Source organism: Lepus europaeus, chromosome 1 (genome assembly GCF_033115175.1).
Source record: "Lepus europaeus isolate LE1 chromosome 1, mLepTim1.pri, whole genome shotgun sequence".
In the NCBI taxonomy this organism is placed as follows: domain Eukaryota; kingdom Metazoa; phylum Chordata; class Mammalia; order Lagomorpha; family Leporidae; genus Lepus; species Lepus europaeus.
In genome coordinates this window covers 153,986,665-154,012,767 of record NC_084827.1, presented here as the reverse complement: position 1 = coordinate 154,012,767, position 26,103 = coordinate 153,986,665, and the positions used below count along the sequence as shown (strand labels likewise).

The 26,103-nt window shown below is 35.6% G+C and overlaps 1 protein-coding gene across 6 annotated transcripts in view; it reads left to right on the top strand.

Moving 5' to 3' along the window:
* The window catches only part of KANSL1L (KAT8 regulatory NSL complex subunit 1 like), a 179,272-nt gene that overhangs the window by 80,058 nt on the left and 73,111 nt on the right, over positions 1–26,103 (top strand). For all 6 annotated transcript variants that reach the window (XM_062190902.1, XM_062190921.1, XM_062190875.1 and 3 more), the window contains exons 4-5: positions 3,738–3,935; positions 9,006–9,127. In XM_062190902.1, the coding sequence (XP_062046886.1) occupies positions 3,738–3,935; positions 9,006–9,127 (320 nt within the window). The remainder of the gene's footprint in view (positions 1–3,737; positions 3,936–9,005; positions 9,128–26,103) is intronic.

Here is a 26,103-nt window from a genome sequence, read left to right as displayed (position 1 = left end):
TGATTACATGTTTATATAATACTTATTGTAATAAATTATTTCAGGGAAAGAGATATAAACTTACCAATAATAATTTATATGGCCTTACTTTTTCTTGATTCAGGCTAGAGTCTATCTGGTGTTTTATATCCTTAAGAATAGTGTTGTATTTATTTTATGAAAAATGTTATACAGTTATACTATCAAAAAATAATATTTATTTTAGTTCTTTCTTCTAACATTTCTTGGAAATTAAGGTTTTCATTATCTATTTGCAATTTAGCTGAGCTATTATTAGGCTGAATAGGAAAAACATCACATTCTTTGCTCTTAAAACTTCCTGAGTTATTATAAAAAGCAATCTTGAAAAGGATAATTAATTCTATCTTGAGTGAAACAGACATTTTGTTTAATGTATCTTGAAAGGAAAAAAAATTTCTTTTCAGTTAAATTAGTGATAAACTTAGGAGAAAGTGATTGCAACATACTATTCTGTACGCTTCCTGTTTAAATAAATGCTAGTCTGTGCCTTAAGAGAGGAAACACACAGAGTAGATCTTCTAGATCTAGATTGACAAGATTTAGATTTATAAACTGTCATCTGCTCCTTACTGCACTCCATACAGTCAAATTTTGTTTAAATTTTTAGAAAAGATAACAAAGTGGTTATTAGCAACATTACTTTATTGTTTCTATGGTGGTTTTGTTATCATACAACTTCCTGTATCTCTCCTTTTCTTTGCTTAAGCTTTTGACTAAGACAAGTTTCTTATCACTCTCAGGAAACAATTATAATAGTTTTTCTTGAGAGAGACACTGGCTGTCCCATCTTTCTTTGATTTCTCTTTTTATTCTGTAATAGAATCTTCCATATTTGTAATTGTATGTTTTCTGCGTTTTAAACTTTTCTTTTGGGGTGTGCATTTGGCACAGTGGCTTCACATGGAATGCCCCCATCTCATTTCAGAGTGCCTGGTTCCATTTCTGGTAACTCTGCTTCTGATCCAGCTTCCTGCTAATGTGGTCTGGGGAGGCAACAGGTGATGGCTCATGTAGTTGGATCCTTGCCACCTACGTGGGAGAACTAGATGGAGTTCTGGGCTCCTGGCTTCCTCTTAACCCAGCCCTGGCTGTGTGGACATTTCTAATAAAATAAAAATTTAAAAAGTTTTTTTATTTAAAATTTTGCTTACAGTTAGCTTTTATGACTTTATGTGAATATAAATATGTTGGTAAGGCAGTTGTTTATTTCCCAGGTAGTGTTTTCTTTGAGTACCCTGAGAATGAGAGTGGTGAACTCTCCAATGTTAAAAGTATTGTTTGTCTTCACTGTAGCAATTGATTTGCTTTTGTCTTATGCTTGTGTCCATTACTGAACTCAGTTTTCTGAAAAAGTCCATCTTTGTATGTACATTATTTTATCTATCATTAAACTCAATTTTTTAAAAACAGAAACTCTCTGTAAATTCCCAAAGGTTTTAATCCTCATCTCTTTCTTACCTGTTCTTAGCTATGGGAGATCATCTTTTTATAATTTGAGAGTTTTGTCCAGGGCAGTAGTTTAAATGGAAAAAAAATTATTCAGTTGACTATGAATGTCTCCCTGATTGAATTTTAAAAATCTTATTCTTTATGGAGTTAACTACAGCAGGCTTCCTATTTGTAAAAAGGTGATATTATAAAGGCTTGGAAATTGGGCTTTTGAAATTTAGAATAGGTTTTCATAGAAGCAATAATATGAATATGGGGTGTGAAATAAGGCTAATCTGGCCGGTGCTGTGGCTCACTAGGCTAATCCTCTGCCTGCGGCGCTGGCATCCCAGGTTCTAGTCCCGGTCGGGGCGCCGGATTCTGTCCCGGTTGTTCCTCTTCCAGGCCAGCTCTCTGCTGTGGCCCGGGAGTGCAGTGGAGGATGGCCTACGTCCTTGGGCCCTGCAACCACATGGGAGACCAGGAGAAGCACCTGGCTCCTGGCTTCGGTTTGGCGCAGTGCACTGGCCGCAGCAGCCTTTGGGGGGTGAACCAAAGGAAAAGGAAGACCTTTCTCTCTGTCTCTCTCTCTCACTGTCCACTCTGCCTGTCAAAAAAAAAAAAAAAAGAAGGCTAATCTGTACAGTCTGACACATAATATAAACTGCAATCAAACCAAGCATAATTGTAATTAAACTGAGATGGAATAAACTTGTGTTTCCTTGATGTACAGGTAGGTACTTGTGAAAAAACCTAGAGAGTCTTATAGAAATTTTGAATGAATACTTTCTAGAGATTTTGAAACTGATGATACTACATCTATCATATTGAATTTAATTTTTAAAATATCAAATAAAACTAGAATGTCTGTTAAATGTTTATTCATATTTCTTGATGGCCATATTTGTACATTCTAAGAAAATAGTCATTGAGCACAATATTTGGATCCCTTTCTCTGGAGAAGTCAGCAGCATACTACCACTGTTCTAAATGTAGAACTAAAATATAATACATTTATGACTTTGGTGAAACATCAGTGGTAATATACCTACAAAACAGCAAAATCTATGTTTAACACAATACCTGAATATGTTCATTCTAAAGTTATATATTCACTATACGTTGTAAGCTAAAACATTTATAACACATTATCATTTATAGGGAGTTTCCATCTTTTTCAAAGTACTTACCCATGATATAGACTGACCCATAGCAGTCATATAATTTGTTTCATAATTGAAATCATGTGTAGTTATAGTTATATAAGTGTTTTAGTTTATTTTTCATTATGGAATATATTAGCCACATTAGGAGTTCAATACTTTTTCAGTTAGCTATTAGCATTTTGAAAAAAATTTTGTATATGTAATTTTTTGGAAGGAAAGGTGTAAAAAGGGTAGGAAGAGATAAACTTTTATTATGAGAACTTACTATGAAACCATTAAGATCATGTCTGCACTTCTTTGTCACCTTCATCTCTTGTCTGTCGCTAAGGTTGAGATCAGTAAGAGAAAAGAAGCTGGGGAATGTGGGAAAAATCAGCTGAAGAATTAGGATGTATGTTTCCAAAAAGGAACAGAGTACAGGAGGCAGCTAGAGCTCCTCTCATTCCCTTGCTTCCTTACATTCCAGAAAATACAGCATCGAGGTTGAAAACCTGTGCCTTTAATATTAGCACCACTGTTCTATAAACAGTAGGAACTTGGATTGTCCTTTAAAGTATCCTGCCTCCTACCCCCAGTGGTACACTCTAGTCCATGGATGCTGACTGGCAGTAACTGAGACAGGGCTCATTAGGGGGCGCTGAGAGAAGTATAGAATCAGATTGTTGTTTGAAGGTTGTAAGTTTGGAATTTTGATTTAACAAATTCAGAGTGCTCAAATATAAAACTCAAATACAAATGCTACTAACAAAATGTCAGAAAATTGTATCAGGAAATATTCTAGATTTCAGTCTGAAATGCCCATATTCTGAATATAATAAGCCTTTTATTTTATTCTAAATATTTCATGCTTTTAATGATATTATTTAAAAACAATAAGAAGAGAAACACTGCATTTATATAACTTTTGACAATACTTTACAAGCCTAACCCATCGGGCATTAATGTTATTTTAGCTACACGTTTTAACTCTGCCAACTTCTCTCAGAGTTAAACTCTCCTTTCAAGTGTATTTATTGTTATTTCTAAGGGGTAATAAGCATAGTTTCAAGTGTACTGTAGTATTAAAAGTGATTTAGTAATCAACTTGTTTTTATTTCAATGATTTCTTTGCTGTTTGTCTAGGGGATAGTGATTCTAGAAGAATGTCAAGTTCCAAAAGACAATCTGAAAAAACAAACACAATATGCAGATCAAGCAGCTTCGTTAAACACTGCAGGGAATCCTCAGATTTCCCAGGAGAGTCAAGATCCTTTCCCAGAACAAGATTTTGAGATGTCACCCAGCAGTCCTACATTACTTCTTCGAAACATAGAAAAACAGGTAAAGTCAGAGCAAAGTTTCCGTGGTAGGAAAAGACTTCTACTTTATTTCATAAACTATTCAAATAAACATCATTATATGTGTGTCTGTCTGGGATACAAGTTATTACAATTGGCCATTTGATATTAAATATAATTAAAATACTTAGCATCTGATTGGTCTCTTATAATATTGATATATTTAAAATTATTTAAATTAATATGGAAAGTACTGGCACATAGCCATCGATGATAATTCATTTTTGTGTTGCAAAATCCTTTTATTAACAAAATTTCTCAGCATTAGGCTTTTTTTTTTTTCAGAAGGATAGTATTGTTACACTAGTTAATAAATCTGAAAGGTTGTTTTACTGACTTATTGAGTGAGATTTCAAATGAAAGATAATAATTATAACCTGGGTTTCTTTGTGTAAAAATGATCATGTAAGTGGAAAGTCAAAGAAACCTCTCATAAGGGTAGATGTTATAGCACAATGAGTTGAGATACTGCTTAGAATACTCACATACCATATTGGAGTGCCTGGGAGCAAGTCCTGCCTCTACTTCACATCCAGTTTCCTCATAATGTGCCTGGGAGGCACCAGATAATGACCAAAGTACCTGGGTTCTTGACAACCACCTGGATGGCTCCTGGCTTTGGCTGTTGTAAACGTTTGGGGAGTGGATCAGCAGATGGAAGACCTCTCTGTTTCTGTTTGTCTCTCTTTGTCTCTCCCTTTCTCTCTGTCACTCTGCCTTTCATATAAACAAATGAATAAATCTTTTAAAAAATAGCTTCTTGTATATTATTTTGATTCGAATGCCTTCCCTGGTAACTAAATCCTATTATGTTCTTCTGATATGAAACCATTTAGTTTGATTCAGACTTTGGTGGTTTTGAACAAACATGGTTTTTTAATACCTTGAAACTAGATTGGATCTGCCAGAGCACAGCCAGTCTTGATCACTTAGCAGGATTACATGTTCCCTGGGGAAATAATATAGATTCAAAGCTACCTGCACCTAATTTTCCTGGGTTTTTCTGACAAAGTGCAAAGTAATTTATTACCAGGTTACTGTCTTCTTTCTGGCAATACAAAATATGATATAAATTTTCCTACCCCATATTTTTAAATATAATTACCTAGAGTTTTCCTTAATTGGAATGCAAAATCAGAATACTTTCATGAGTATTTTGTAATCTGGGAAGTTGTTTGGTAATATCTGATATTAAATTGGAATGCATTTTATCATGTAAGCAACATTTTAAAATTACTGTTAGTTATTTTCTCATAATCTCACTGCCTTATTTCTTTTATTGCTGTTATCCTGTGGGATCAATCCCCCTTCATTTTTACCTTAATTGTTTCATCTGCAGAATAATTTATTTGCTTGTTCAGTCAAATCTACTTTTTTCAACTGTAGGTCTCTATTTATTCAAGGGAAAGTAAGCTGGTTTAATTCTTAATATATCACAATTCTAGGGGAATTTTAACTTTAAAAAGTGATTTCTTATTTTTTTTTTTCTTCTCTCCTTGGTATTACCAATTCGGTTGCACTTGAGATTAAATTGGAACTGGCTAATTTAAAGAAAAAAGATTTATTTATTTAGTTATTTACTTATTTATTTGATGGGCAGAGGTACAGAGAGACAGAGAAAGATCTTTCATCCACTGGTTCACTCCCCAAATGGCCACAATGGCTAGTGCTAGGCAAGGCCAAAGCCAGCAACCAGGAGCCATGAGCTTCATCTGGGACTCCCACATGGGTACAGGGGCCAAGCAATTGGGCCATTTTCTGCTGCTTTCTCAGGTGCATTAGCAGGAAGTTGGATCCGAAATGGAGCATCTGGAACATGAACCAGAACCCATATGGGATGCCAAAGGCATCGGCTTTACTGGCTATGCCACGGTGCCGGCCCTGGTCCCAGAACTGGCTAATTTGAAGAGCCCAGTGCAAAATGAAATTGGAGAATCCTTTATTTAAAAAAAAATTAAGAATTTAAAGACAGTAGAACAGTCAGCAAACATAAGTTGTATGGCTGCACAGGTTCTGTGCCCATGAAGCTGGCCTTGGATAGTTTGTGCATTTTAGGTCTCTTTGCTGATGGGAGTATCAGAGGCTTAGGTAGTATTGGAAAGCAGGAGTTGTGTGAGCAATGGTAATGGCTTCAGGGCCAGCACTGTGGTGCAACGGGTTAACACCCTGGCCTTAAGCGCCGGCATCCCAAATGGACACCGGTTCAAGTTTCAGCTGCTCCACTTCCAATCCAGCTCTCTGCTATGGCCTGGGATAGCAGTAGAAGATGGCCCAAGTGCTTGGGCCTCTGCACCTGTGTGGGAGACCTGGAAGAAGCTCCTGGCTCCTGGCTTCGGATCAGCGCAGCTCCGGCCATTGCAGCCAATTGGGGAGTGAACCATCGGATGGAAGACCTCTCTCCCTCTCTCTGCCTCCTCTCTCTGTGTAACTCTGACTTTCAAATAAATAAATACTTTTTTAAAATGGTAATGGCTTAGTGTAGGAACAGTAGAGGAAAAAAGATGGGAAAAAGGGGCAACAACAATTGCTTGGAAGGTAATTATAAATTGCTATCAACAAGTCATTTGCTCTTGAAACATGATAACAATGCCTTTATAAATCACTTTAAAAATAAGTTATTTTCAAATATTTGTTAAGGAAGACAGTCAAGGTGTGAGTTAAGCACTAGGAATAGCAAGCTCAATATTACACCTATTTTTCTTGACATAATCTATTGGTATTCAGCTGTTCTTGATAAGCTTTTGACTTGGTTACAGAAGTTAGAGCTTGCAGCTAAAATATAATGGCAGTATTGAGTAGTAGACGTGTCATTTAAAAAACTACTTTATGGATTCATAATAGTCACACTTGCATTGTCACGTAATCTATTTTGTTCACAAATTAAAATGTACCTTATTTTTATTACTTTAGGTGATTTAAAACATACCTCATATTAAGTCCTTTAGGTGATTTACAATAAATCTCACTTCTAATATATTTACATTAGAAAACTTATGAATAGCTAATACTTTTTTGACTTAAAGTTGTTTAATTTTTATATCCAGAGTTCAAATATTATCTTCCCTAATTTTATTTTCTTATTTTCATTTTTACTGTGAATTTCCTAAGCCACATACATAGTCCGGTACATGAGAGTGTATTGGGCCAGAGTAGGCCATTGGTAAGGGAAAGGCTCAGGGTTGTAGTGATGTTTTTGTGAGCCAATTAATAAAACATACCGGACCAGCGATTTCCAGTGGCTTTAATGATGTTTTTGGAAGCAAAACAATGAGAAGAATGTTTCTGTGTTTCAGGCTGGAAAATATGAGCTACACCATAGGTTGAATTGTGTGACTAGACTAATTAATACTTGCTAAATGAATAAAAAAATCTATTTGTATTGATGATTTGTAAAATGAGCTATCTTCTAAAAAGTCTGATAATAATTTTTAAAATGAAGTCATTAGGTACATATTATTTCTCAAAAAAGTAGATGGTCAAAACATTTCATGATCTTTTTCATGAAAGTTTTTCTTAAGGAATCAAACAACAGTCTTAATTCTTAATATTCCTTTAGTGTCATTATATCCATTAGCATTTTATTAGTTAAATACAAAGAGTTTCAAAATAATTATCTCATATACTCATAAACATGAGTATATGGATAATATATAAATGTTATAATGGAATATTTTCAGCCAGTTAAGGTGGTAAGATGGCTCACTCTCACTCTGCCTCAGTATTTTAGAAAATTTATGTGAAATGATTTTATTAAAAGTATGTATGTGGGGGCTGGCGCTATGGTGTAGCAGGTAAACCTGCCACCTGCAGTGCCAGCATCCAATATGGGCACCAATTCGAGTCCTGGCTGCCCCTCTTCCAATCCAGCTCTGCTATGACCTGGGAAAGCAGCAGAAGATGACCCAAGTCCTTGGGCCCCTGCATCTGCATGGGAGACCTGGAAGAAGCTCCTGGCTCCTGGCTTTGGATCCACACAGCTCTGGCCGTTGGGGTCATCTGGGGGGTGAACCATCGGATGGAAGACTCTCTCTGCTTCTGCCTCTCTGTAACTCTGACTTTCAAATAAATAAATAAATCATTTTTTAAAAAAAGCATGTGTGTGTGCATGTTTTACATATATTCATGAACATGTATACTCAGAAACCTTATTCTAGAGGGAAATATATATGCTAAGACATTATCAATTTTTTTCTGTGAAGTAGGATTGTAAATGACTTTCTTCTACACTTTTTAAACTTCTTTGAATTTTCCAATTTTTCTACAATGAACATGGGTTACATGTGTAATGAAAATAGTTGTTACTGTCTTATATGAATGTACTATTTCCATTTATGTAGCTTTTGTTTACTGTAATTTCTGTAGGCTATTGAGTATAATTATTTATTACATGCATGTAAGTTAGTGATAAGGATCAAAGAAAATTTTGAATACCAAAAAAAAAGCGCTGATATTTTTGAATTAGGAGAAATATTGAGAAACAGTTAGCATTGGATTTATTTCTAGATTTGAATCCTAACTCCATTTTTTAAATCAATTTTGTAATCCTTAACTGATTAGTTTAATATTTCTTTCTTTGGTGTAATTTTCTCATCTGATATTAATACAAGTGATATGAATAGCTTATATTATCTACCTTGCAGGTTAGTTGTAAAGAATAGAAGGGGTTACTGTTACGTTTGTTGTGTACAGTCGTGCCTGGTACATATTAGGCACTTAATAAATTATAGCTATGAGTTTTTAAACTTATTAGTTTGTCTGCCTTAAGGGCAATGTTGTATCAATGCTGTTAGTTGGGCTTGTGCATTTTAAAGGATGGGGTGGGTGAATAACGTAACTGTGATTAAAAAAAACAGTATGAAAAGGATGGATGCTTACAAATGTACATTTATAATGAAAAAAATCAGCTGTGGCTTCAATCACTGTAGATTAAAATACTAAAGTAACAAGCATTTACATTTTTCATGAGGAGTTAAACATTTAGTAGGCACTAGAGGTCTTTTCTATTTCACATTTCTTGCTTAGCAGTAGTAAATGGTTGATTGTTTTCTTGCAGAGTGCACAGTTAACTGAGATCATCAACAGTTTGATTGCCCCTCTCAACTTGTCCCCAACTTCATCACCCCTCTCTTCTAAATCCTGTAGCCATAAATGTCTGGCTAATGGCATTTCCAAGAGGTAGGTATCAAGTGGGATAGTTTTACTTCTAAATTTGGCTTTGTTTATTTTTATTTTAATTTTCTTTTGTTTTATCTTTTAAGTATTATAGCTACTTTTTTCTTCTGTGTTAAAGACTACTAAAGTACAATCAATGTACTATGAATACAGTTTTAGATAACATCCAGTTTATATGATTAGGGTAGCTATAAATCTGGTAATGAGGGAGAAAGCTTTCTAGGAAGTGTTACAATGTTTCTAAAAAAAGAGTGACAGTGAAAGCATATGCAAGAGAAGAATTGCCTTATTTCTATTATTCACTTATTATTAATATTATTTACTTCTTATATTTTGTGCTTTGTAATCTTGAACTCCATGCTGTCCTTACAATGCATTTTGAGAAAAAAAAACCTATATGTAGATATTACCCATAAAATTCAGCTTAAATTATAATCAATTGTTTTGTATCTTAGCCTTTATAAAATAAATTTTTTCTAAATATAATTAGTAAAATAACTTCTGTATTCATTAGCAACTTATTATATGTATTGTATCAGTATATCACATATGGAATGCATATATAGTATATATATGATATATGTATCTATGTATATTTGTGTATATATATATATATATGCTATGAATCCTAATCTTTTGTAGTTAATGACATTTGTTCCATCTTATTTTGCTTGGCTTTCTCTTTGACTTTTTCCTTTTAAAATTGCAATTAGAAGGCATACTAATAGACTGTTATATTGAGTATGGATCATCTAAGTTTTTTTCCAAATAATGCTGTAATGTTGGTTTCTTTGTTTTTTTTTTAAACTTTTATTTAATGCATATAAATTTCCAAAGTACAGCTTATGGATTACAATGGCTTCTCCTCCCCCCCATAACTTCCCTCCCACCCGCAACCCTCCCCTTTCCCACTCCCTCTCCCCTTCCATTCACATCAAGATTCATTTTCAATTCTCTTTATATACAGAAGATCAGTTTAGTATATACTACATAAAGATTTCAACAGTTTGCACCCACATAGCAACACAAAGTGAAAAATACTGTTGGAGTACTAGTTATAGCATTAAATCACAATGTACAGCACATTAAGGACAGAGATCCTATATGATATTTTTTTTAAATTGATTAATTTTCTATGCAATGTCCAATTTAAAACCAAGTGTTTTTTTTTCATTTTCAGTTATCTTTATATACCGAAGATCGATTCAGTATATACTAAGTAAAGATTTCATCAGTTTGCACCCACACAGAAACACAAAGTGTAAAAATACTGTTTCAGTACTAGTTATAGCATTACTTCACATTGTTTTAATTATCTTACAAAATCAATGTGATTTCATATTAGGAACTATTTGAATTAATAATTATATGATTTATTATTTTGTAATATTTTAATATGACATAAAGAGAAAATTTACATCACAATGAAAATTAAGCTAGATAGTCTTCACATTCTTAGATTAGTGGATATAAACCACTGTTCTTCAATTTTTATTTCTAATTGTTTACTTCAAATGTCTAATTTTTAGTACTTTCACAGTTTTATTTGTGCTGGGTTATTTACCCATTGTTCTATTATAGGAATAATTTTTCTATTGGTTCTTCATTATTTTAACTTTATTTTCATTCCTTATACTCCTGATGATTCACTTTATGTTTTAAATTCTTTATTAATTAAAGAGAATAGGTTTTATTCATTTCATAGGTACAATTCCAAGAAGGTAACCACACTTCCCTCATTCCCCTGCAATACCCCTCCCTCCCTCCTCTCTCTTCATGAGTTTTTAGAAAGACATATTTTTAATATACTTTATATTCACAGGCTTATTTTGCCACAAGTCATATTATTCAACAAGTGAAAAGTAGGAAGATCCCAGTTCCACAGGAGTATAAACAAAGACTAAAAACAACAATCACAATCATATCCCAAAATGACTTTTTCATTCCTATATGTTTTTGTTATTCTATGTTAACTGCCACATATCAGAGAAAATGTATGATATTTGTCTTTTTGAGACTGGCTTATTTCACTAAGCTTAATGGTTCCCAGTTGCATCTATTTTGTTGCAAAACATAAGGTTTCATTCTTTTTTATGGCTGTGCAGTATTCCATGTTTTCTCTACCCAGTCACCAGTTGATGGATATCTGGGTTGATTCCATATTTTATTCATTGTGAATTGTGCTGTAATATACCTGGAGTACAAATAACTCTTTGATATGCTGATTTCATTTCATTTGAGTTACTTTGCAGGAGTGCGATGGATGAGTCATATGATAGATCTATTTTCAGATCTCTGTTGGAATTGCCATACTGTCTTTCACAATGGCTCTATTGGTTTACATTCCCACCAACAGTGAATTAGGTTACCTTTTCCCCTATATCCTTTCCAGGATTTATAATTTTTTGGTTTTTGGATGATAGCCATTCTAATTGGGATGAAAAACCACATTGTGGTTTTGATTTACATTTCGCAGATGGCTTGTGATCCTATGTGTTTTTTTCATGTGTCTGTTGGCCATTTTTATTTCATTATTTGGAAATTACTCGTTCAAATATATTGCTCATTTCTTAACTGGATTGTTTTTGTTGCTTTTGAGGTTCTTGAAGTGTTTATAGACCCTAGATAATAATCCTTTATCAGTTGAATAGTTTGCAAATATTTTTCCCATTCTGTCACTTGCTTCTTCACTTTGTTGAATGTTTCCTTTGTAGTGAAGAAGCTTCTTAGCTTGACATAGTATCATTTATCTAATTTTGCCTTTTTTTCCTGTGCTTCTGGGGTCTTTTCCAAGAATTTTTTACCTATGCCAATGTCTTGCAGAGATTTCCTGAAGCTTTCCTCTAGTAATTTGTTGGTATCAGGTTGTAGATTTAGGTCTTTGATCATTTAAAGTTGATTTTTGTATAAGGTATAAGGTAGGGGTCTTATTTCATACTTCTGCATGCAGAGATCCAATTTTCCCAGCATCATTTGTCAAAGAGACTATCCTTGATCCAGGGATTAATTTCAGTTCATTTGTGAAAGATTAGCTGATTGTAAATGTGTAGGTTAATTTCTGGGGTTTCTATTCTGTTCCATTGGTGCACATGTCTATTTTTATGCCAGTACCAGGATTTTCTGATTATAACTGCCCTGTAGTATGTCTTGAAATCTGGTGTGGTGATGCCTCTGGCTTTGTTTTTGGTGTTTAAGATTGCTTACCTATTCAGGATATCTTGCATTTCTATATGCATTTTATCACAATTTTTTCCAGACCTGAGAAGAATGTTGTTTTTATTTTGATTGGGATCACATTGAATCTATAAATTGCTTTTAGTAGTATAGACATGCTGATAATATTAATTCTAATACATAAACATGGAAGATTTTTCCTTTTTTATGTCTCATATTTTTTCCTTTAATATTTTATAATTTTCATTACAGAAATCTTTCAAATCCTTGGTTAAATTTATTCCAAGGTATTTAAATTATTTTGTAGCTATTGTGAATGGGACTGATTTTACAAGTTCTTTCACAGCCATGGCATTGTTTGTATATGCAAAGGCTATTAATTTTTGTGTATTGATTTTATATTCTGCAATTTTACCAAACTATCCTATGAGTTCCAATAGTCTCTTAATGGAATCTTTTGATTCTTCTATATATAGAATCATGTCATCTGCAATCAGAGATAATTTGGCTTCCTCCTTTCCAATTTGTATCCCTTTGATTTCTTTTTCTTGTCTAATGGCTCTAGCTAAAACTTCCAGAACTATTTAAATAGTAATAATGAAAGTGAGCATCCTTGTCTGGTTCTGGATCTTGGAGGAAATGCTTCCAACATTTTCCCATTCAATATGATGCTGGCTGTGGGTTTGTCATATATTTCTGAGACTATGTTGAATAATATTCCTTCTATGCCCAAATTTCGTTAAGTTTTTTTTTATCATGAAAAGATATTGTATTTTATCAAATGCTTTCACTACCTCTTTTGAGATAATCTTAAGTTTTTATTCTTCAATTTGTTAATGTGATGTATCACATTTGTTGATTTGTGTATTTTGGATGATTCACTTTGAAAGTAAAAATGCTCACATGTTGTTTAGGGCAAGTATAATATCATAAGAGTATATTCATTATGAAAGTTATTAAGTGACTTGCAAGTTGAAGAAAAAATACAAATCAATTTGTTGTCTGAACACTGTGATTTGAGACTAAATCAATTTTATATATTTGTTTAATGAGTTGCACACTAATACATGTATAATTGCCTGAGTGTATTTGTGCAGGCATGTGCATTTGTATGTGTATTTTCATTTGAATGTAGAGTTGATCTATATCCATAGATTCCAATCACAGATTCAACTAAGCCTATTTTGAGAATATTCATGAAAAAGTGTGTCTGTGCTAAACATGTGTGGACTTTTTTCTTGTTGTTATTCTCTAAACATTATAGCATAGCAACTATTTATATCATGTTAGGTATTATAAGCAATCTGGAGATGATTTAATGTATACAAGAAGATATTCGAAAGTTATATGGAAATATGCCATTTTCTATAAGGGATTTGAATATTCTCAGAATTTAGTATCAGTAGGAAACCTGGAAACAATCCTCTATGGACACGGTGGGATGACTATACTTGAAAATATTTTTGGTAATTCATTCACAAAGTATTTATTGTAAAATTATCTGGTGTATGCCATATAGTCATAGTCATAGAGATATATAAATATGGAGATAACAAAGCTTCACTTAAAGATAACTCACAGTCTTCTTGGTGAAACATATGATAATTTAACATGCCATGTTGATAATGGAATTATTGTTCAGTTATTTGAAAGCTTGGGTTTAATAGCTGTCATGGTTTTAAGAAAGTCATAAAGACACATAATCCAAACACAATAAATATAAAATTGGCAATGCTTATTAAATTGTATTTTTTCAAAATTAAATTGTATTTTTCAATCCTATCTATTAATAACCAAAAGGTTTTTGTTGAAATGAGTTGGTAATTGCCATCTTCCCTGATGTCAGTTGGCTTGTTTACAAGTTAATTAAAAGGTGTGCTCTTGGAAATTTGTCAGAAGTTCTAAAACCTATGAAAATGTTTTGTTTGATAGCTTTAAAAGCAGATTAAATTTCTGTTCTTAAAGTTTTGAAATGTACTGATATGTTTTAATTAATGGCATTATTTTTATAATAACTCTTCAAAATACATTATATATATCTTGTGTTTCAGAAGCATTTCTTTTTCACATTTGTCATCAAATGTTCCCTAGAAGGAAAGATTGTATATATTTTCTAATATTCCCTAGATAATGTAATACAGTTATTTTTTAATTAAAGAGAAATTGTGCAAATTTAGAATATTAGCATTTTTGTTCAAAATTTATAATGTATCTTTAAGGTTTTTTATTTTATTTATTTGAAAGACAGAGTTACAAAGAGAGGTAGAAACAGAGAGAGAAAGAGAGCTCTTCTATTTGCTGGTTCATTCCCCAAATGGCCAGGAGCCAGGAGCTTCTTCCAGGTCTCCCACATGGGTGCAGGGGCCCAAGGACTTGGGCCATCCTCCACTGCTCTCTCAGGCACATTAGCAGGGAGCTGAATTAGAAGTGGAGCAGCTGGGACTCAAACCATTGCCTATATGGAATGCCAGCACTGCATTCCGGGGCCTTAACTTGTTGCCCCACAGCACCAGCACAATATATCTTTAAGTTTAATAAGTCTTTGGAATGCTGTGTTACCAGATAACCAGCAAGTTACTGTTTAAAACAAAAGATTTGGAGAGATACTCCTAAACTCAGTAAAATGCTTTGTAAAGATGCTACTAACTATGATAATAAGTATATAATCTGTAAATCTATTTAAGCATATTGCAAACAAAAGAGTAATAACACTGATAGATACAAAAGTAGAATACTTTTTAAAGATTTATTTATTTATCTGCAAGTCAGAGTTACACACAGAGAGAAGGAGAGGCAGAGAAAGAGAGAGAGAGGGAGGTCTTCCATCCACTGGTTCACTCCTCAGTTGGCTACAATGGTGGGAGCTGTGCCGATCCAAAGCCAGGAGCCAGGAGCCTCTTCTGGGTCTCCCACATAGATGCAGGGCCCAAGGACTTGAGCCATCCTCCACTGCCTTCCCAGGCCACGGCAGAGATCTGGAACGGAAGCGGAGCAGCCAGGTCTCGAACTGACACCCATATGGGATGCCAGCACTGCAGGCAGCAGCCCTGCCCTCTACACCACAGCACTGGCCCCAAAAAGTAGAATATTTTGAGGAGAATGTGGTTTGTTGTTTCAGATGCCAAAGAGATACTGAAAAATGTCTCCTGGTTTTGTGATTTATGAATTTAGATCTTAGCAAGAGCTTTTTGATGCCATGATGGAGAATGAGAAAAGAGTGAATTAATGAGGAAGTTGGAGAAAGTCAAGATTATACATCAAGGCCACTGACTGTGAAAGTTATAACAAAGTATACAAACAAGGTCAAAGAAAATATTTTGTTTCTAAGATGTAATAAATTTAAATATTTTTATTAAAATAGAGGGAAGGGCAGGAGCTAGAGGTAGAGAGTAAAGGAAAACTGTAACAGAAAGTTATGAAGGAGTCCTATGACAGGAAAAAAACATATTTGTTCCTTTGGATTCTCATGAATGAAACTAAAATGGGTGTTGATAGAGTATTTTATTAAAGTAATATAGCCAAGTTAAGAGGTGGAAAGGGAGTAAAAGCAGTTAGGTGAAGATTTGGATAGATATTCTCAAGTAAAATATTGCACCTTCTTCTACTTTCTCCTCTTCCAAATTCAGAAAATCAAACAGATTTCTGATGAGTACAACTAAAATAAGAAATCCACTGTGTCTACATGGAAAAATATGAAAGAAAAAAGACAAATGGAACATCCTAATGTAACTTAGAGTGTCAAAAGGCATCATTTCATTGGAGTCATAGACTGACAGCTGACTTCTCAACAGTAGCAATAGGGACTAATGGACAACAGAATGACATTTTTAGTATGTTGAAAGAAAACAATTTTTTTTTTAAGATTTACTTATTAATTTGAAAGGCAGAGTTACAGAGAGGCAGAGGGAGGGAGAGAAGTCTTTCATCTGCTGTTCACTCCTCAAATGGCCACAATGGTTGGAGCTGAGCCGATCCAGTGCCAGGAGCCAAGAACTTCTTCCAGGACTCCCACATAGGTGCAGGGACCCAAGGACTTAGGCCATCTTCTACCACTATCCTAGGCCATAGCAGAGAGATGGATCAGAAGTGGAGCAGCCAAGATTCAAACTGGTGCCCATATGGGATGTCAACACTGCAGGAGGCAGCTTTGCCTGCTATGTCACAGCACCAGCCCCAAGAAAGCAGTGTTTTAAAAAATTTATTTATCCAGGCCAGTGCTGTGCCATAGCAGGTAAAGTCCCCACCTGTAGCTTTGGCATCCAAATAGGCACTGGTTCAAGTCTCAGCTGCTCCACTTCCAATCCAGCTTCCTGCTAATGAGCTGGGAAAGCATCAGAGAATGGCCCAAGTACTTGGACCCTGCACCCATGTGGAAACCCAGAAGAAGCTCCTGGCTCCTGGCTTCAGCCTGGGCTAGCCCCGGCCATTCTTTCTCTCTCCTGCCCTCTCTCTCTTTCTCTTTCTTCCTCTCTCTCTCTCCTTCCCTTCCTTCCTCCCTCCCTCCCTCCCTCTCTCTCCTCTCTCTCTCTCTGGTATGGGGATGCCAGTGTTGTACGTGGTGGCTTAACCTACTATGCCACAGCTCCAGCTCTAAGAAAATATATTTTTATGTAGAAATTCTGTACACAGAGAAAATATCTTTCTTTCTTTCTTTTTAAAGGTTTATTTATTTGGAAGGCAGAGTTAACTGAGAGACAGAAGGGGAGAGAGAGAGAGACAGACAGACAGACAGACAGAAAGAGAGAGTGATAGGGGTTTTCCATTTGCTGGTTCACTCCACAAATTGCCACAATGGCCAGAGCTGGGCCAGTCTGAAGCCAGGAGCCTGGAGCTTCTCCCAGGTCTCCCACATGGATGCGGAGGCCCAAGTGCTTGGACCATCTTTTACTGCTTTCCTAGGCCATAGCAGAGATCTGGATCAGAAATGGAGCAGCCAGGACTCAAACCAGAGCCCATATGGTATGCTGGCACTGCAGATGGTGGCTTTACCTGCTACACCACAGTGCCACCCCTGAGAAAACATCTTTCAAGAAAAAGTGTGAAACACAAGTATTTTCAGACAAACCAAAACTAGCAAATTAGACTAACTTACTTTAATGACAACCATAAAGAATATATTTCAGGCCATGAGAATTGATGTTCTTATTGGAAAATCTGAGATACTAGGAGGGAAAAAGAACAGACAAAACGGGAAACAATTATATGGCCATGTGTAAACAAATAGTAATAAAATGACAAGATGAAAAAAATAAACAACTCCATGATTATAACAGCATGTAGGTCAGGAGTAAAGCAAATAGATTTAATCTATACTCAGTTGCTTGAATCATTCAGTGGGCCAACTGATTTAGCTTTCAGTATTTCTAAGTGTGATAAAAGAGCTCCCCATGAGAGAATGAATTTTTGGATACTGATACTATTGTATTTCTTCATCTGAGGAGTGGCTTCGGGACAGTGAGAGTAGACATTGCTTCATATCTACAACTAAAATGTTAAGATAAATATTTAATATACTTTTCTGTATATATACCTTGTTTTTCACAATTTTAAAATAAAAATTATACAAACTATATAGTTTAAAAGGGATGTATAGAAAATCGCCTTCATAGTGTTGAGAATATATTTATAAGACAATATTTATCCTGTTTATGAGCAGAATTTGACTAGAGGTCTTCCATCTGCTGGTTCACTCTCCCACTGACCACGCTGGAATATGCTATATAATTTGTTATTCGGAAAAACAGAATTAAATTCATTTCATCAGGATTTGGTGACAGAAACTAATTCAGTTGTTGAGTTTATAGCACTTACCCTTTCCTGTCTTAATCCAGGAAGTTTGTTTTGTCTTTTCCAATGAAAGTGTTCATAGATAGTTCTGGGAAGTGATGAAAGCAGCTAAAGGAAAGGAAAAATATTATGACCTGAAAAGTACTCTGATATTTTGTTGTGAATTTTGAAGTACATGCTAGGCTGAAATGTATAAACTAATATAAAGTCAGACATAATAGCAATAAAATAATAGGAAATTGCAGAATATTTTAGAAATAGTCAAATGATATGTTAAAAATTAGGAAATTTGGTAATTTACTATGATAATATATTCAAGAATACTTAAAACTTTGTGGAAGGGGCAGGTGTTTAACCTACTGGTTAAGATTCACATTAGAGTACCCAAATTCAATATACAGCTCTAGCCCCTTGCCTCTTCCCCAAAAAGTTTTAACTTTTGTTCCTTCTTAATAATATAGTGTTTTTATAATGTGCTGGTTTTGTGGTAATATAGTTATGGGAATATACAATTTTGGTGTATTTTGTTTGATTAGTCACTTTGTCACCTTGGGCAAGTCAGTTAATCTCTTTATATCTCACTTCTTTAACTTTAATGGATGATATAGTTTCTGGTACTAATATTCCATTAAATGTTTACTTTTTGAGAAATTTGAATTTCTCAAATAAATACAAAATAAATTCATGAAAGTTCTAATATAGCTTATATACCTTATGGGAACATCACTGTTGTAATGTGTTTTAGAGTAATAATTTTGCTATTTTATATCATATCAAGAGAATTAATGAATAGAGAAAAATTATTTCACTGAACATATCTAACTCAAAAGCATACCCTAAGGATTAGAATGGTTAGAATGGAAAGAGGTAACTGCAACAGAAAGAGGAATATGAGTTCCACCTAAGTGCCAAAAGCTCTCAGTTAAAGCATTTGGGAGGAGTTCTTTAGATAAAATTTATTACACATTATCTTTCTTGGATGATACTGAACTCAGTTTTTATTTGATAACTCCAGTTTATCACCATGACTCTCAGGGACTGTTGAGATAAGTAGCTATATTTCTAAACAACAATTTATTTAATTAACAAATGCCTACTGCATGACTGCAGTGTACCAGGTACCAGTGTATAATGTTAAACAAAAACAGATGCTATCTCTGTTCTTTTGGTATACAATCTAGCTGTGGAAAACTGGTCATACCAGGGAGAGAGAGAGAGAGAGAGAGGGGTCTTCCATCCGGAGCCAGGAGCATCTTCCAGGTCTCCCACATGGGTGCAGGGGCCCAAGGACTTGGGTCATCTTCTGCTTTCTCAGGCCTTAGCAGAGAGCTGGATTGCAAGTGGAGTGTCAAACCGGTGCCCATTTGGGATGCCAGTGCTTCAGGCCAGGGCGTTAACCCACTGCGCCACAGTGCCAGTTCCCCAAAGGTCTTTTTCTATTTCGGGTATATTCTGTGTAGTTGAGGCAGCCAGCTAAGTAACCTCATAAAGGAAATATTGTTTTTCTAATAAATCATGCTTATTTGAGCTTTATATCACATTATATCATAATTTTAAATAAGAAGAAATTTACATTTTAAAATGTTAAATTTTATCAACTGTATTAGTCTGTTTTCTGCTAACTATAGTGAAATTATAGTGAAATACCTGACCCAAGTACTTTATGAAGAAAGGAGGTTTATTTAGCTCATAATTCTTACAGTTTTGGAGGTGCAAAGGTGTGATACCAGCATTGGCTCAGTTCTGTTAAGGATCTCATGGCAAATGGCATCATATGTACATGAAGGAAAGATGATATGGCAAGACAAGAAGCCAGAGAGAGCAGGGAGGGGCCAGTCTTATCTTCTACGGCAACCCTCTCACGAGAACTAATAAGGGCACCACAGAAAAATTAATTAATTCCTACTCAGGGCAGCAGTCTCACCAAAACAATCATCTCCCACAATGCTCTGCCCCTTTCTACCTCTTAATATTTCCTTGTTTTGTTAGGACCAACACTTGCATCTTTGGGGAACAGCCACATCCAAACCATTCTGTTCATATATTAATTTTTGTGGCCCAGAAAGAAGTTTGATATAATTTTTTATGTATTTAGGATCATGTTTGTGTTTTAATAATCTCAACATGTCTCTAATTATTTACCTGTTGAATTATTTTCTAGGGCACCTGTTTGCACACTTCTTATTCACTGATTCCTAAGCCTCCTGTCTTATTCTATAATGAGAGTATCTCCATGAAAAGCGGCAGAGTTGTTTTTTTTACTTTTATGAATCTTGGCAGCAGGGACTGAAGTGAATCACCAGGAACTAAGCAGCTAGGAAGATTTAGTCTACAAATATGTGAAGCGTTACATTTTTTTTTATCATAAAATAGTGAATAGTTTTTAGATCTCATCCTCTGACATGAAGATTAAAGTATGAATAGATCCTCATTTACCTCATAGGTTATTATCTCAGATAAAGTGAATTTCTAGTTGAAATAATGTCTAGATTTTTTTTGTTTGTCTTTGCTTGAATGAATCTTAGAATGTGATGTGAAAATCCTGATGAATCATTGTCATGCTATTTGTTTCCACTGTTGGTAATTATCTCATATGAAATGCAATCATTCTTTTTAATTATGTGTCAACTGTCAAAATAATCACACATAAAGTAATTTTTCACCCTTTAATGTTTTCAGTAAAGACATGCCCAATTATAAGAAAACATTGTTAGCAGTATATTCCTGGTTGATGTTTTCAATATAATTTTGGATTCATATGATTAATATTTTTTAGAATATTTATTTTATTTATTTAAAAGACAGATTGACAGAGAGAAGGAGAATCAAGTGATTCACTTCTCAAATGATCACAACATTCAGGGCTGGTTTTGGCCAAAGTCAGGAGCCAAGAAAACTATCCTGTCTCTACTGTGAGTGGCAGGGATCCAAGTATTTGGGCCATCTACCACTGCTTTCCCAGGCACATTAGCAGGGAGCTATAAGTGGAGGAGCTGGAAGTTGAATTGGCACTCCAGTATGGGATGTCACCATTGCAAATGGTGTCTAAATCCAGTGTGCCACAATGTTGGCCCCACCATTAATTTTTGTATAAGTCACAGTGTTTTCAATTCAGTGCTCATAGACATTTTTTCTTTTCTGAAAAGTTTACTTTCCCTTTTTACCTTTAATGATATACATCTTAACAGAATTTTTTTTTTTTTTTTGACAGGCAGAGTGGACAGTGAGAGAGACAGAGAGAAAGGTCTTCCTTTACCGTTGGTTCCCCCTCCAATGGCCACCGCGCTGGCCGGCGCACCACGCTGATCGGAAGCCAGGAGCCAGGTGCTTCTCCTGGTCTCCCATGCGGGTGCAGGGCCCAAGGACTTGGGCCATCCTCCACTGCACTCCCGGGCCACAGCAGAGAGCTGGCCTGGAAGAGGGGCAACCAGGACAGAATCCGGCGCCCCGACCGGGACTAGAACCCGGTGTGCAGGCGCCACAGGTGGAGGATTAGCCTATTGAGCCGTGGCGCCAGCCAGAATGTTTTTTATATACAGGAATGTTTTAGTAAATTGTGTACAACCACTGGATGTGATATTATATAACTATTAAAAATATTATGTGTAAAAAGTATTCATCAGATAAAAACATACTTGTTTTTGAATGTTAAATAGAAAAAAATCAAGATACTAAAATTATAGTAGAGTATCATTTCATTGAAAAAGTATTTAGGGACTAGCGCTGTGGCATCACGGGTAAGGCAGCTGTCTGCTGTGCCGGCATCTCATATGGGCACCAGTTTGAGTCCTGGCTACTCCACTTTTGATCCAGCTCTCTGCTATGGCCTGGGAAAGCAGTGGAAGATGACCCAAGTCCTTAGGCCCCTGCACCCATGTGGTAGACCGAGAAAAAGCTCCAGACTCCTGGCTTTGGATTGACCCAGCTCCAGCCATTGTGGCCATTTGGGGAGTGAACCAGCAGATGTAAGATTTTCTCCCTCTGCCTCTGCCTCCACCTCCCTGTATTCCACCTTTCAAATAAATAAATAAATATTTAAAAAATATTTAAAGGGTATAAATCAAAATTTTATTTTTTGAAAAAAATTGGTTTTGAGGATTTATTTATTTGTTTAAAAATCAGAGTTACAGAGAGGGTGGGAGAGACAGAGACAGAGAGAGATCTTCCATCTACCAGTTCACTCCCCATATGTCCACAATCGCCAGGGCTCAGCCAGGTCGAAGCCAGGAACCAGTAACTTCATCTGTGTCTCCCACGTGGGTAACAGGGTCTCAGACACTGTGCCATCTGCTGACTTTCCCAGGCCATTAGCAGGGTGCTGGATTGGAAGTGAACACAAACCGGCACCCATATGGGATGACAGTGTCACAGATGGTGGCATTACCTGCTTAGGACGACACTGGCCCACAAAGCAAAATTTGAATGCAAACTATATTTCTATTTAGAAGATGAAATTTTGAAAAATATTTTCATTCTCTTTGTTTTTCTACAACTTTTTTACATTTCTTTAAAAAAATTTTCTGAGAACATCTCAAATCAGGTAAAAACAGTTGACAAACTTTATGTCTCAATTCTCAGAAAAATATGGTTATAATTTTAGCTTTGAGTTTCTTTGCCTTTATGTTTTAAAAAGACCCTCTTGAATTAAGAGCTAAAGATGTGAATGGAAGATAGCACTGCAATTACCAATTTCTTTTTCTCCTTTTTTTAAAGAATTATTTTCTATTTTGTTGAAAGACAGAGTTACAGAGAGAGGTAGAGCCAGAGAGAGAGAGGTCTTCCATTCCACTGGTTCATTCCCCAAATGACTGCAATGGCCAGAGCTGAGCTGGTCTGAAGCAAGGAGCCAGGAGCTTCCTCTGGGTCTCCCATGTAGGTGCAGGGGCCCAAGGAGTTGGGCCATCTTCTACTGCTTTCCCAGGCCACAGGAGAGAGCTGGATTGGAAGAGGAGTAGCCGGGACTCAAACCAGCACCCAAATGGGATGCTGGCACTGCAGGCTCAGTACCAGCCCCTCTCCCTTCTTTTCATTGTGGAAAACTTAAGATGTATAGAAAGTATAGTAAAGTGAATATACATATTTCAGCTAAAAGAATTCTTAAAATTTGTACTAATTCACTTCAGCTAATCCTCTTCCTGATACCATTTTTTCTAGGAATTTTTCTAAAGCAAATTCTAATGATTGTTATTTTAACTATAAAGTTTACATATTTCTTTGATAAAACTTTTAAAATATATCTGCCACTTTACTAGCACATTTAATACTATTTACCATAATGTGCTTCTGTCATACAGTTCTGCAGTTTAATAAAAATTATCATTTATTGATTAATTTGTTAGGATCAGGATCCAAACAAAGTCATTGAATTACATTGATTTCCTAAGTCTCTTCTATTCATTACCCATTTAAAATGTGTTAGAAATCTTAATATAAAAGAAAGGGGGAGTGAGGCAGGCATTTGTATGGTAGTTAAGATGCCACTTGGGATTCCCATATACCATATCAGAGTACCTAGTTTTGAGTCCTGGATCTTCTTCTCATTCCAGCTTCCTGCTAATGTTCACCCTTGGAGAAAGCAGGTTGATGGTTCAAATATTTGATTTTCTACCACACAATTGTTAGACTCAGATTCAGTTCATGGCTCCTGGCTTTGGCCTGGCCCAACCCAACTTGATACAGGCATCTTGAGAGTAAACCAGTGGATGGGAAATATCTGTCTCTCCCTTTGTCTCTGCCTTTCAAATTAAATAAAGAAATTTTTTTTTTAAAAAGACTATTTTTTACATGATGTTTCTGTTTTGTTATTTTAAAAATGGTATAAGTTCATTGTAAGAAAACTGGAAAACTCAGAAAATAGTAAGAAATTATATTACTCAATATATGTCTTATATGTCATGTCTTCGTTATAATCATTTTCATATTTGAGATCTAGTAGATCAGTTAATATTATTTATGAAACTTTTATACTTAAAATACATCTTTCCCATTTTAGTGGCTGCATTAAAGTATACATTGATATTTTTTAAGAGATCACATCTTGTTTGAAATGTAATTTTATAATCATTCCATCCCCAATATTCCAAAGTGTTAACTCATCCCAGCATTAACTCAAAAGTCCAAAGTCTTATCTGAGACTCAAGGCTAACTCTTAGCTGTAAGCCCTGTAGAAATAAAAAAATAAGTAAGTTAGAGACTTCCATGATTCAATGGACTATATGTTGTATGTGGGAAGCATTTAAGTTTTGAGAGACCAGGAGTGAAATGATATAGTTTGAATATGGTTTGACCCCAAACTTAAGTAATAGTTTAGTCCCCAATGTCTTAATGTTGAAACCAAGAGGGTAGGTAGAGACCTAATCTAATTATGGTGTCTAGAGGTGAGGCTTTTAGGAACTGATTATAATTAGATTTGGTCGTTAGGGTGGAGTTGCTGTGGTTTATTCCCAGTGGCTTTATAAAAAGAGAAAGTCAGGACCACTACTGTGGTGTAACAGGTAATGCTGCCGCCTATGACACCAGAATCCCATATGGGTGTCGGTTCGAGTTCTGGCTGCTCCACTTCTAATCCAGCTCCCTGCTAATGCACCTGGAAAAGCAGTGGAAGATGGCCCAAATGCTTGGGCCTCTGCACCCGTGTAGGGGACCCAGAAGAAGCTCCTGGCTCCTGGCTTCAGCCTGGCCCAGCCCTGACCATTGTGGCCATTTGGGGAATGAAGCAGTGGATGGAAGATCTCCCTCTCTGTCTCTGCCTTAGCCTCTGCTTCTCCTTCTCTGTAACTTTGACTTTCAAATACATAAATATTTTTTTAAAAATAAGAGAGAAAGGGGCCGGTGCTGTGGCATAGCTGGTGAAGCCGCTGCCTGCAGTGCTAGCATCCCATATGTGTGCCGGTTCAAGACCCAGCTGCTCCACTTCCGGTCCATCTCTCTGCTATGGCCTGGGAAAGCAGTAGAAGATGGCCCAAGTCCTTGGGCCCCTGCACCCACGTGGGAGACCCGGAAGAAACTCCTGGCTCCTGGCTTTGGATCAGTACAGCTACAACCGTTGCAGCCAATTGGGGAGTGAACCAGCGGATGGAAGACCTCTCTCTCTCTTTCTCTGGCTCTCTTTCTCTGTGTAACTCTAACTTTCAAATAAATAAATAAATACATCTTTAAAAAAAGAGAGAGAGCTAGAGAGAAAGAGACTATGTGTGTGTGTGTGTGTTGTGTGTGTATGTGTTATACATATGCATATGTTCCCTGTCTCTTGCAATGTAATGCCCTGTGACACCTTGGACACTACCAGCAAAAAAAAGATCATCATCACCAGAAGATGAACGAATGCACCTGATGCACCTGTCCAATCTTGGACTGTTGGCCTCCAGAACTATGAACCAAAATAAGCCTCTTTTCTTTATAAAGTTAGAGTCACCAGATATTTGGTAATTGAAATGAAAAGCTAACTAAAAAAAATACAAAAAAAAAAATCCATCCCTCCCAAACCCTGCCCACATACATCGAATCATTGGAAAATAAATAAAAGCATGCACATTAAAAAAAAAAACAAGAATATAATTTTACAGTGTACTATAACACATTTTCTTATTGCTGAGGTTTAAAAGATTTATGTTTCTGAGTAAAAGGTTCCTCTAGTCAAAGCTGCTATGTATCAGGTAATTCCTGGATCTTGATCCATTGGTTTTTTGGGAAGATTTACTTTTGCCATTTTGGAGACAAATAATGCCTTTACGGGGCTATTTTTGTATGTTTAAGTTCTAGTTTATATTTGTTTCTTTAAAATTGGTTACTGCTATCCTAAATGCCATTGGGTTATCTAGTAAGTGATACCTTTATATCAAAGAAAGAAGAAGTAGTAAATTCAATTGTTGGCAGGACTTTGGGTAATGGGAAAAGTTGCCACTTGTAGATTGAGTTCATCAAGGAATTTCAAATAGTGAAAAGGAGGGACTAGAAACAGGGATGACAAGTCATACAAAAACAATTCTTAGTTGTCCTAGGACTGCTGTAACAGATTA